Source organism: Nannobrachium achirus (genome assembly GCF_963921795.1).
Source record: "Nannobrachium achirus genome assembly, chromosome: 22".
Classification (NCBI taxonomy): Eukaryota; Metazoa; Chordata; class Actinopteri; order Myctophiformes; family Myctophidae; genus Nannobrachium; species Nannobrachium achirus.
The window spans coordinates 10,716,800-10,729,742 of NC_137829.1; the positions used below are offsets into that span (position 1 = coordinate 10,716,800).

The 12,943-nt window shown below is 40.4% G+C and overlaps 2 protein-coding genes across 2 annotated transcripts; one reads left to right on the forward strand and one right to left on the reverse strand.

The window, feature by feature from the left end:
- Positions 1–674: 674 nt before the first annotated feature.
- On the forward strand, positions 675–1,640 carry mettl21cb (methyltransferase 21C, AARS1 lysine b; the record flags this gene model as incomplete). The annotated part of the gene is made up of 3 exons (XM_080753321.1): positions 675–824; positions 921–1,038; positions 1,243–1,640. Exons 1-3 carry the CDS (start codon positions 681–683, stop codon positions 1,638–1,640), a joined length of 660 nt encoding a protein of 219 aa, XP_080609447.1. The 5' UTR covers positions 675–680.
- Positions 1,641–4,388: 2,748 nt separating this feature from the next.
- Positions 4,389–12,146, reverse strand: LOC308308199 (rhodopsin kinase GRK1-like; the record flags this gene model as incomplete). The annotated part of the gene is made up of 7 exons (XM_080753563.1): positions 4,389–4,678; positions 5,186–5,387; positions 5,517–5,641; positions 5,929–6,012; positions 6,184–6,341; positions 10,119–10,246; positions 11,448–12,146. The coding sequence occupies 7 exons, from the start codon at positions 12,144–12,146 to the stop codon at positions 4,389–4,391; spliced, it is 1,686 nt and encodes a 561-aa protein (XP_080609689.1).
- Positions 12,147–12,943: the final 797 nt, after the last annotated feature.

The following is a 12,943-nucleotide window of genomic DNA, read 5'->3' on the forward strand; positions in this document are numbered from 1 at the left end:
ACAAATGCTTAGTTTAAAAGAGCACAAACTAATAAAGATACTATGAATCATAGATATTTACAGTGGCAAACTATTTGTGTTATTCTGCACTGATAATAGAGCTAACTCTTTTCTTGAACACATGCCCTACAAACCAAAGAGATGCAGTGGTTTGAACAGTTAATAGATGTGAACAACATTTTCTCCCCCCAAGATGTAGGCTATGATTTATTTATGAGGTGTGATATGGCTCCAGTATCTCATGTGTTTGGGAGTATCACGAAATTATAACAAACTATTACTCAAAAGACAACTCAAACCCAAAGTCAAAGTCTACAACAAGAGCACTGTGAACTATCTTCAACAGTAGTTTAAGCTCATGGAGAGGTCATCTGCAGCCAGCCAATCCAACCAACAGAGTGATGGTGGGAAGGAGAGAATGATGTTGGATTCCGGAAGGGACAAGACTCTGGATGACAATCAACAGGTGGAGGAAAGTGACAACGAAGGTAATAGATCTTCAATAAAATATACTGCTCAAAATCCATGAGAATAGATAGATGCTCTGGTTATTGTTTATGAAATAATAGCAAGTGTGAACATTCTCTTACTGTAAGATTATACTTGATAGTACGGTACACAGTATATGTTCACAGATGTGATCTTCATCTCTGCATACAGTTGTGGCTGATCGTAAACGGATGGCAGGAGAGGCACTGGATCGAAGGAATGTCTGGGAACCTAGTGTTTACTATGCACTAGGAAAGGAGTCCTTCATCTTTGCTGAACATCACATAAGCATCAGAGAGTCTCTGGACACATATGGTGCTCTCATCTGGCCTGGGGTGAGTTTGGAAATGATTGTATGTTTGTTTAGCAGTGATATGTGGCTTTCACAAACCTGGATTAGGAGTGATGATTATAACCATTTGATTGTACAGGCAGTGGCTTTGTGCCAGTTCTTGGAGAATAACCAGCAACAAGTGAACTTCATGGATAAAGCTGTGCTAGAAATTGGAGCTGGAACTGGTTTGCTGTCCATTGTGTCATGTCTGCTTGGTGAGTCAAGCCTAATTTATACCTCAGATGACGGCCACATTCCCTCGCCGAAAAGAACATATTTTCATCAGTTATTTTTGGCGTATTACAAAGTATAAATTAGGCTGGAATGACTCGTCGCTTTGTCTCTTTCTCTGTTTGTGATGTTTCCTTTCCATACTTCTGTTGCTTTATTGTGAAAGACACTGTCTTTTCCCCATGCAGGTGCCTGGGTAACAGCCACTGACCTGCCAGACATCCTGTCCAATTTGTCCTTCAACCTCTCAAGGAACACCAAGGGTCGCTGCCGTTACACACCCCAGGTGGCAGCTCTTTCCTGGGGTCAAAACCTGGAGCGGGACTTCCCACACGCTTCTTGTCACTACGACTACGTGCTAGCAGCAGACGTGGTCTATCACCACGAGTGCCTCGACGACCTGCTGGCAACGATGCGTCACTTCTGCCGGCCGGGCAGTGGAACGACGCTGTTGTGGGCGAACAAGGTTCGGTTCCAGTCGGACCTGAGGTTCACAGAGAGTTTTAATAACAGCTTCCACACCACGCTGCTCTCTGACCTACCGCAGGAGGGGGTGAAGATATACAGGGCCACTGCAAAGGAGTGAGGGAGAGAATAGCAGAGATTTGAGAGGGGATGCAGAAATAAGATATTGGTTGAGCTAGTATTTTGTACAGCAGTTGATGGAGGATCTCTCAGTATATGGAACAATTGCAATACTAAATAAAGGCACTTAAGATCCCAGAAAGAACGAAAGCTGAACTTCTCTCGTACTGATTGGCATGAATAGAGGAAAAGAACAAGCTTTGATTCTATGCTATAATTACATGGCTCTAACTGTCTCTTCTAACCTGTGCAACAGAAGGGAGAAAAGGTCTAAACTCATATTTATGATTAGTTAAACCATTTTATTTTCCATAATTATGCTTTGATGTTTTTTGATTCATGCAAAACTTTTATAAATAAAATGCTTTGCTCTAAACAATTTGTGGAAAATGTCAAGTATATTCACGTTGAGCCTCTATTTACTAGACTGCACTAACGCTTTATCAAAGGTGCTCTGACATTTATGCATAGAACACATTAAAAGAAATGGCAGGAAAACGTAAGATATTTAAAGTGTGACTTTTTAATTATTTCCAAAAGTCACTATAGGTAATTACAGAAAAATATTTGACAACTGTTTTAATTAAATATTTTGTGAAATCTAGGAGACATTCAGCTCAATTTAAAGAAAATAAATACATTTGTACATTTGTACTTTAAGTACAAACTAGAAGACATGAGATGAGGTAATAACCCTTGAAATGATATGCAAGTGAGCATCTGTTTTTCAGTTCACACCGCAGATACCACATAAACAGTAGCTTATAATACACATCTTGCTTTGTGAAACCAGAAGCATTGGTACATACTGTAGTAAAATCCAGAGTGGTAATTTAACTGTGTTCATTTAAATCACTCAAACTTTGTAAATGATATAATAGATATATGGGGAGTGCCTCCTTTCCCACAACATGCACATGAACAAACATGTAAATACACGCAAATACACACAAACATGCACGCACACCACCACGAAAATGGACATGCACACATGCACGAACAAAATGCATATTACATGCACACACAGAACTGATGAGTTCAATGTGTCAACATGTTTCCATTACCAAAACACTGCAGGGTTGAAGTCCTTCTCAATGGCAACATTGACACGGACGTTATTTCAGTGCATACTGATAAAATATGCGAATACAAATATTTTTCAATCATAAACTGTAGGTTATAAATGAAAAGTTCAGAAGTGTTGGAATGTTTCATTCTGCACATTCAACACCTGCGTGCCTGTACTTTGTTAAGATTGGGTATCATTACTTTACTTCTTTAACTAAAAGAAATATAAAAAAAGACATGTTATAATAAATGTTAACAATTCGACATGTTTCACTATTACAAATAAACTTAAACATATTATACCAAAGAACTATAGTTCTTGAGCTTCTCAGAAGCAAAGAGTATTTAAAAATGTGGCTCACGTTTTTAGGGTGCATACCTTAAAACATTTGGTTACAAAATAGTAGCTTAAATGATGTTGGAATCTGATAGTGCTGTAGCTTAATTTAAGGAAGCCGTTATACCAGCCGTGCTTAGGCCAACAATATTCACCTTATACAAGCTTCCTTTTAGGTAATATTGGGAAACACACCCAATAGATCTATCAAAAACACCAGCACCGCCATAAGGAATCTGAGAGTCATCTTTTATCAGGATGCAGTATGCCCTTTAACTCCCCCATGAAACAAATTTCAAATACCTTTTTTACCTACATAACATTGAAAGCATCAGGCACATCCTGTCTCAAAAAGATGTAGAAAAACTGTCCATGCATTTGCTAAATCCAGGCTTGATTATTGCAATTCCATATTATCAGGCTGCCCCAACAAGTCTCCAAAGACTCTCCAGCTGATCCAGAATGCTGCTGCATGTGTACTGTAAAGAGCAAGGAAAATGCATTTCTCCCATACTGTATTAGCTGTAATATAATTAAATATTGTCTCGTATACAGAACCCATAATGGTTAGGCGTCATCATAGTGTAAATGGCTCATCATTCTCTTATTACCCCACTAAAATATTACAGTCAAGAATGCAGGCTTACTTCTTTTGATTCACTGAGCTCCTGTCTCCTCTTCATTGATGTCCCATCAATGCATGTTTGTTAATAAATTGACATCTTCAGAGTTTTTGTGCTTTCTTATTTCACAGGCTTCCATGAATAGTGATTGTAGCAGATCGTCGAGGATTTCCATGACTGTGGCTGCAGACTTTTACAGCCTTTGCTGCACATCTGTGTGTGTGTGTGTGTCTCTCTCTCTCTTTCCCTCCCTCTCTCAACCCCATGGTTCAAAGCAGATGGCTGCCCATCTAGAGACCGGTTCTTTTCAAAGGTTTCTTCTAATTATACAATAAGCAGAACAGAAGAAAGCTTTGTGTGGTATCTAATATAATACTCCAGTGGCTATCGTGTTTTTACTGTGAACAAACAGGGATCAGAGGGACAAAGACTGATAGAGACTGTCCGCTAGTTGTGGATGCCACTATTGTCTCTGATGAAAAAATAGAAACATTCAAATATAGTGCGGCAGCTCTTAGTATACCAGAGAAGCCAACTCCAGTAAAGCTTATGGTTGTTAAACACATAGTTAGAATGAATTGCCATATACCGATGGCAGCACCATTTGTCCAGGAGCTTATTGGTATTTCGGTTCAGACCAATTACCAAATTGGCACTCGTTCTTGATACCGCTCCCAAGCTATGGATGGGTTTGGGTCGGGGGAGCCTCGACCGTATCCCTCTATGACACACTGCAGGTAGATGACTTTGGTGCTTCTACAGAGTCCTTTGCTTCGTCCTCATTGGGAAGGCTGCCGTCAGGGGCAAACACGTTGAGCTCCCCGTAGATTCCTGTCTCAATCATCTCCTCCTGCCAGGGTATGGAAATGTTCCCTGAAGAGAACTCATCAAAGAAGGCAGAGTCAGGTTCCGCTAGGTCCACGCCCTTCACTGATGAGAAAGCCCCGACATCATCCAGACCCTTGGCATACACAACTCTGGGGTCAGGGATAAAAGGAGGACGCAGGATACCTAAGGACAAGAGATGGTGAGTTATATTTTCGTCCATGCCTTACCCTAAACGTCTTTTTTTTTACTATTTTGAAAAACATTTTAAAATACTTCAAATAGACAATCTACATCAACATGTTGTGAGCTTGTAGATCAGCTATTTAAAATAATCTATTTTCAAAATAGAAAAAAAAAAAAAAAAGTCAAAGAAGTTTAGGGATAAGGGGGTAAGGCATGGACGAAAATATGGCCTGGTATCAGAAAATCCAACACAGGAGTATCAGACCTAGGTGATCTAATGCATTGGTTCTCAAAGTGGGGCCCTTGAGGGAGTTTCAGGGGTTTCCCCGCTAAATGATAGGAACCAAATGAACCCTTATGGGTCTGTAACTCAGAGAGTGTACAAATGGAGCCAAATGGACCCTAACGGGTTTGAGAACCACTGATCTGATGTGCTATGGACACAGCGATAAATCATGAAGATTTGTGGCAACGTGAAGCATCAGTTTACATCAGAGAATACAGTACCTGCGTTCAGCTTCCTCCAGTTGATATCACTGAAGAAGGGGTGTTCTCTGAGCTGATCACAGTTTCCGTTTTTGAAGCCCAGTCTCTTTTCAACATCCGTGTTAAGGAGCCCTTCACAGAAGGACTTTGTATTTGCAGTGAATTTTTCATCATATTCTACTGGCTTGGTCAGGATTCGTTCCTTCATCGCCTCACGGTCAAGCTGGATAAAGCAACGAGGCCAAAAGTGACTTTTTTAAATCACAGAACGTCAAAATTGTAAGACTTTCAAATCTATGTCCTGAGCAAAATCAAGGCCAGAACAAAGCGTTCAGGCCGTTCAAGACGTTACCTTTTCCCCCTTGACTTTGAAGGGGTTCTTGGCAGCAATGAACTCAAACAATGTCACCCCAAGGCAGAAGTAGTCAACGCACATGTCATATTTGTCACCTTTCAGCATCTCTGGTGGCATGTACCCTGCAGGGTGGAAATTAAGATATTAGACTGCTGTAGGCTAACGGGACTCCGATCTTTATTTTGCGTTTCGCCAAAGTGGGCGTGGTTATATGTCTATCCCTAACCCTAATCTTAACCTCACTAAAACTATGCCTAAACCTAACCTCAAAACCATGCCCACTTAGGCAAAACACCAAAGAAAGAGGGCTCTTGTAGGCTACCACTGCTGAGTGATCAAAAATACTTCATATAACACAAAGAACACGACACTGCTTAATAGTTTTGCAGATACAAGATGTGAGACAAACCTGGAGTTCCAGCATAGCCCTTGGTCTGTGTAGCACCTTCTTTTAACTCAACAGCAAGACCCAAGTCAGATATACGCACATTCCCTAGTGGAAGAAACACACATGCACGCACGCATGCACGCACACGCACACACGCACACACACACACACACACACACACACACACACACACACACACACACACACACACACACACACACAGATGAGCATATATATGTGTGTGTTACTGCACTTGCCTCAAGATACTGTCGTTACCTTCATTATCAAGCAGCACATTTTCTGGTTTGAGATCTCTGTAGATGATTCTCTTCTGGTGGAGGTGCTCTAGGCCTTGAATGATCTGGGCAATGTAGAAACAGGCTCTGGGCTCATTAAACCCTGGGTTGTTCTCATCCACCAGGTAGACATGGTACCTAAAGTAATTGGGGAATAAGAGAATGTCTCCCTTTTGTGTATAAAAAATAGACTTCAAGAGACCTTAAAGGAGTAGTTCACCCCCAAAATGACTTTTTTTCTATTGATTACTCAGGCCATGGAGAGTAGAGTTCAATAATATTTTTTGGTTTTTGTCACATTCCTAAGACAAAAATGTGATAACAATAAATTTACCCCCATTGATTCCGGATGGTGACCCGTTTCGAAACGGGTCACCATCCGGAATCAATGGGGGTAAATTTACTCAAATCAAAAATTTGTCTTAGGAATGTGACAAAAACCAAAAAATATTATTGAACTCTACTCTCCATGGCCTGAGTAATCAATAGAAAAAAAAGTCATTTTGGGGGTGAACTAATGATGCAAAGTATCATTTATTAAAATAATGCAAAAGTAATTGCTCTATCATGCAAATGGGGGGGGTCCTCCCTGCAAAATGATATTTATCCCTAGAGCAAGCAGGCATTAGGTTCAAATCTGAGTAGAACAGGATAGTTACATAGTACACCTTTTTCTGTAGCAAACTAAAGACATCAAATTAGTGTCGATGACTTTTAGATGATAACCTTGCAGTTCTGAGAAATTGTACTTTCTTTGGGCGAGTACAGTTAACAAGTGTTAACCTGTACAAAAATAAAATGTTAAACCGTAGTCCATTTTAAAACTCCACTTCATTTAATAGCATTTATGAAGTAAAACATCAGAAGTCCTAAAAGTAGATAACTGACAACCCAATTAATCAAATCATACAAATAATGTATTTACTTAGTCATTTGTGGCAAAAGTGGGAGAACCTCTATAGGATTTTTAGGTGAGTCAGATGTTTTCAGTCACACAAATAAACAACCCATTTGGTTTGACAGGAAGTAGAAAAAAGACAACTCAAACAAGGAGCAAAACAGCAGCAGGTGAACCTACAAAGGGAGAACAGGAATTAGCAGGGCTCAGCATGCTGCATATTTAAATTATGCATTATGATTCATGACCCTATTATACCTTCGCACACCACGGGATGAGTCAAAAAGTTGAACAATGGGGTTCCACGTTTACGCAATACTGTATATCAAAAACAAAGGGAAGCCAGTATATTTACGTAACTAGGCAGTATAGAAAGGCTGACTTGTGTATGTTATTGATCACTTTAACTAAATGCGTGTAGCACCAGACAGAGGACAGAAGCCAAAAGAGCCACTTCACTAACCCTAACCCTAACTCAGGGGTTTTCAAAGTGGGTGACGGGGCACCCTGGGGTGCCGCGACGGCAGTCCAGGGGTGCCGCGAGATAATTTGATAATATTTGGAATTTATTTGGACACTTGCAAAAATATTTAGTATCATTTTAAACTTGAAGTACAAAGTTATTTTCAGTCAGTTATAACCAAAATGGCTATTATCTCAACGTTTTCATCGCAACATAATCACTAAAATATCGTCACTGTAGGGCAGAAACCTTGTATCTCCAAGTTTCAAATGTGTACGTCTTTTGGTAAAGCAAAGCCCTGCTTCATCATACAAGACTGTCACACAAAACTAGTGAAAACAGCCGATCTAGAAGCACACAACGCCTTGCGATGTGCTTGTAGATCTGCTGTTTTCACTAGTTTAGTACATTTTATAGATGATAAATACAAAACAAACGGTTTTGGACATACAAGGTTTCCACCCGACAACGACGATATGCTATAAGGTGCTGGGAGTGAAAATTATAATGTAGGGGTGCCTCGGATTAAAAAGATATTTATGGGGTGCCCTGAGACAAAAACGTTTGGGAACCCCTGCACTAACTCACTTGCACTATGGTAGCATTCCCCACCACACCATAATTGATGGAACAAAGAAGAATCCAATTCATGTTTTGGAAGTCAAAGTCCTGGAGTATCTCAGTATTTCACCCCCAAAACGACTTTTTTTCTATCGATTACTCACCCCATGGAGACTTGAATTCAGTAATCATTTTTAGTTTTAGTCTCATTCCTAAGAATAATTTGATTATAATAGATTTACCCCCATTGATTCCGGATAGAGACCCAAATGCATTTGAGTCTCCATCCGGAATCAATGGGCCTACAAAGAGTCTCCTCAAATTATTGGCCTAGGAATGCGACAAAAATAAAAATGTATTATTGAACTCAAGTCTCCATGCCATGGAGACTTGAGTTCAATAATATTTTTGTTTTCACCCCATGGAGTCCATGAAAAAGTAATTTACTCCTTTAAAGGTATTTTTCACTTTCAATTAAACATATTTGGGTTCATTTTACTCAGGTTTTTGTGAGCACCCCATAGTTTTTAAGTTGCTGGATTCAGTATTTAGATATTTGATATTAATTTGATTAGACACGCGCCCTATACAAACCCATTGTAACCGCAAACTCCATTTGAACAATGTTAGATGAATTGAAAACGCGGATCCTTGGTTCTAGTGACTGATATTGCCCTTCTAATAAGTTAGAGGGCAGTGTCTTTCCAATTATGTGTTTCATTTATTATTATCGAAATAGTGACCCACAAACTCACTAATCCTCCAGTTCAGTGATTTGTCACTATTCACCAATAGAAGGCTATGTAGAAGCGCTGGCCCGATGAAGTCAACGGAGGTGACAAAACTCCATCCGCTCTGGGATGGACCAATCAACAGTTAGCCCAATCTTTTAGCTGCAGTTTCTGCACAAGGCTGTCACACCAGTTACTGAAGTGAAAGCAAAGGTTCACATACGTTTGCCACTCACAGATATACAGTATAATATCGGATAATCTTCCTGAATACATAAATTACCATCAATGCCCACACAGTTGTTTAATTGGGTTGTCCTTTTGTATTTCTTTTCTGAAAACCTGATGTTTTAGGTCATATTTGTGCAGAAATAGGCTATATATAAAATGTCCAAGTGTCACATAGTGTCACTATATTTGTGTCTGCATTTCTCTTACTATATTTGTGTCACTATGTCACTATATTTGTGTCTGCATTTCTCTTATAACTATTTATATAGAAGCTAGTTATGTTATTTAACTCAATTGTGATTTTTCTTAAAACAGTCCACACTTAGGTTGATTGATAGCCTATTTAAATGCAGCATAATTACACCTAAATTATGAATTAACACAGAGTTAATAATTTGATTGAATTAAGTTGATTAATGCCATTAGATCTGAGTGGTGGGACTGATTGTCATGTTGGAAATATTTCGTTGCAAACATTGGTAGGTGCTCTCTGCCACATTGAAGTCCAAATAACCACATAGTAATGGTGTAATAATAAGAAAAACACGTTTTAACTAGGGCTGTCATAATTATTACATAATCGTCTAATCGCAATGGTAATCGCAATTATTTTGCATTATCGTTATAATCGTTTCCATGTTGAGAAATGTTAATATAGTTTCAAACACTTTCAAAAAGTAGCGGAAATAGCAGATCTACAAGCTCACAACGCATCGCCATGTGACGTGTTGTGAGATTGTAGATCAGCTATTTCCACTATCAGTGTTCTATTTTAAATGTAAAATTGTCAAATATGTCAGTCATTTCTTTTTATATATAAGTTATGAGTCATGATTGCCATGTGCAACTTCAAAGCCTAAAAGCCAAACAGAAATGTAATTGTCAACGACAAATACACAATTAAATTGTTAATTTTAGTTTATTTGAGTGACAATTAATCATGTAAAACATAATCGTGACAGCCCTAGTTTTAACGGTCCCATCTCCCACTTGCATGGCTGTGTTTATTGTGCATCAGACTGTGAAGTTACTTGAGATCTCCTCCGTTCATGATGGTCATAACCAGACAGAGCTCCTCCTTGGTCTGGAAAGCGTATGCCAAAGACACAATGAAGGGACTGTGAACCCTGGCTAGAATCCTCTTCTCCACCATCGCCCCCTACAGGAGAAGATTGTCACAATGCTGAACAAAGTGCTGTATATCAGTGGTTCTCAACCTTTTAAAACTGGGGACCCCCTCACCCTGACGAGCACTAAGAGTTGAGGCATTACATTTTGTATAACACAGTTCTATTGTGAAAGTAGCCAATCTACATGCTCACAACGCCTCGCAACATTATAAAAATGTCTGCCTCTAATATTAGACAATTTGGCCAAGGTTTAATTTGTCATTTTAGAGATCCTTAAAATTGTCACTTTAGAAATGTGCAGATACCCTCTATACTATAGTCTATACACTTACGTTATGTTGGTTTGTTTACTGTTGAGTGAGAAAACAATGTTGCACATTAGGTTAATCATCTGCTGGGGACCCCCCAAAATAATTTGGGGACCCCCCCCTGGGGGTCCGACCCACAGGTTGAGAACCACTGCTGTATATCAATACAAGACCTTTTCTTTTGTCCAAAATGAAAAAATGAACATTGTACAGAAATAACTCGCAGGATTAAACGGGACAAGTGTGTCGATGGAATGTGTATACTTAAAGATAAATGCTATAAAATATTATAAATATTTTTATCATCTTGTGCAACTATTTGGGAGATATGAATTTCAAACGATGACCCCAGTTGAGTCAAGGGCAACATATAATCATGCCAAGCAGTTCCATTCAGAAGGGCTTTTCACTAAAGCTCTCAGTAATCACTCTATCCCTGTCTCAGTGTTTAATACCATGAGCTAAGGCCAGAAGAGAGGCAGGACAAACATGATTAACCCTATCATTCTATATATCCTGCTCATTGCAGATATCTTGTCTGGAAAAGAACACAGCTATTTAATGACCATAATACATGTACAGTATGCCATGCCATCATGGCATATCTTCTGACCAGGCAAACACCACTGCAAATACAAAAAGTATATCTACACTGGAAATGAAATATGCAAGGCCCAACACACCAAATTTGCAAAAACAGGGGAAACAAAAAGAGAAAACCGTTTGGTCTCTTTTGATCATAGCTCAAGTGAGGGATTTCAATTATACTGGAGAAATGTTATTCCTACTTAATCTGCATATTAAGGAAAATTGACATTCAGTTCCATTTTCCAATAATGCCAATTAATTACATTTTCTGACCTCTGGCCCAGTTTCCATGCCACATATTAGGCTTTATGCATCTATGCCTGCTTTGTCTTACCTCGTAGCCTTTCCTCTTCTTCAGCCTCTTTTTGTTGAGCTTCTTACAAGCATATAATTTCCCTGTGGCCTTCATCTGACAGGCAGACACCTCCCCGAACCCCCCTCTCCCAAGCACACGGAATTCTAGAAACCAGTCTTCATCCATGGGTTGCATCTCCAGCCACTTCCACTGCAGGAACCTCTTCAGGAACACACTGTCCAGGAATAAAGTATACAGGGCCCCGCGGAGATAATCCAGAACAGAGGCCAGTGTTGGGGCAAACAGTCCATCAGAGGCACTCCCTTGGCCTTCCTTCACCTTAGCTATGATGTCCCCCGGTAGGAAGGGACAGTAGCGCTTGGCAGAGGGTTCCATGTAGCGCTCGACAATCCTGGCTGCCTTCTGCACCCTGTTAGAGTCTTCCTCCAGATCGTATGCCTCAATGTCCCGCCACAGACTAGAAGTTGCCTTGTATTCTGGAGATGCATCCAGGAATTCTCTAAACAGGCGCTTGCCAATAGGTTGCTCCATGCAGATGGAATCGAAGGCTAAATCCAAGGTATCCCTCAGGCCTCCACAAACGGTGATGGGCGGAAGCTTGAGTCGGGCGAGGTACTTCTTGTCTCGGGCAGCTGCTGAGCCGCTGCCATCAATGCTTCCACGGGCAGAAATGTAGGCGGAATTGGCCACCACCGTGGTTAGGCTACCCAAATCCATGTTGAGTGACTTAAAGAGAGACCGCTGTAAAGAGAAAACTGGGGGAGAGAGGTGGTGGGGAGTTCAAGCAGGTGTGTGCTGGAGGGAGGAGGGGGCTAGGGTGAGAAAACTAAAGGAATCAACAGCCAAAAATACAAGCTACTAGCGATGGAGCATGAAAGAGAAAGGGGAGATTTGAGACTCGAGTGTGCAACCTAGGCATACTGCGTTGAGTGCTTTACTTTACGCATACACCCATAGACACAAGTGTGTGTGTACATATACACTCACACACACATACCTGAGTCAACACCTTTCAGTAATCCACTAACACCTTAATGCCCCAGACAATGTGCACGAGCTCCTGCTGAGACAGAGCGATACAGACAGGTGGTGCAATTAGGCTGCCAGACACCAGGAAAACCAAACTCCAATGGGCAGACTACTTAAATGTTGCTTGTGGTAAATGGGTTTTGAATGTCTAATTCACCACCAAGTAGGAGACGACCTAAATATAAAAAAAGTTTCAGAATTACAGTGTTGGTGCAGGTCAATGAGGTTAATGAACCATTGCTTTTGAAAAGTCATTGTTTACACTTGTGTAGAGCATTACTTTTTGTCTCCGCCAAGGCCGAAAGTGTGGTCGAGATTATGTTTAGCACCCTGTCCGTCTGTCCGCGAACAGCTAATCTCCGGCACTGTTGGCCTGGTCGCAAGTTCGCAACATACACGGAGGTAAGAGCAGAATCTCTGCCCCAATGTTTAATGTTGCCCCACCCTTATGAAAACTGCATGCTTTTCAGTGAAAATGTGTACAC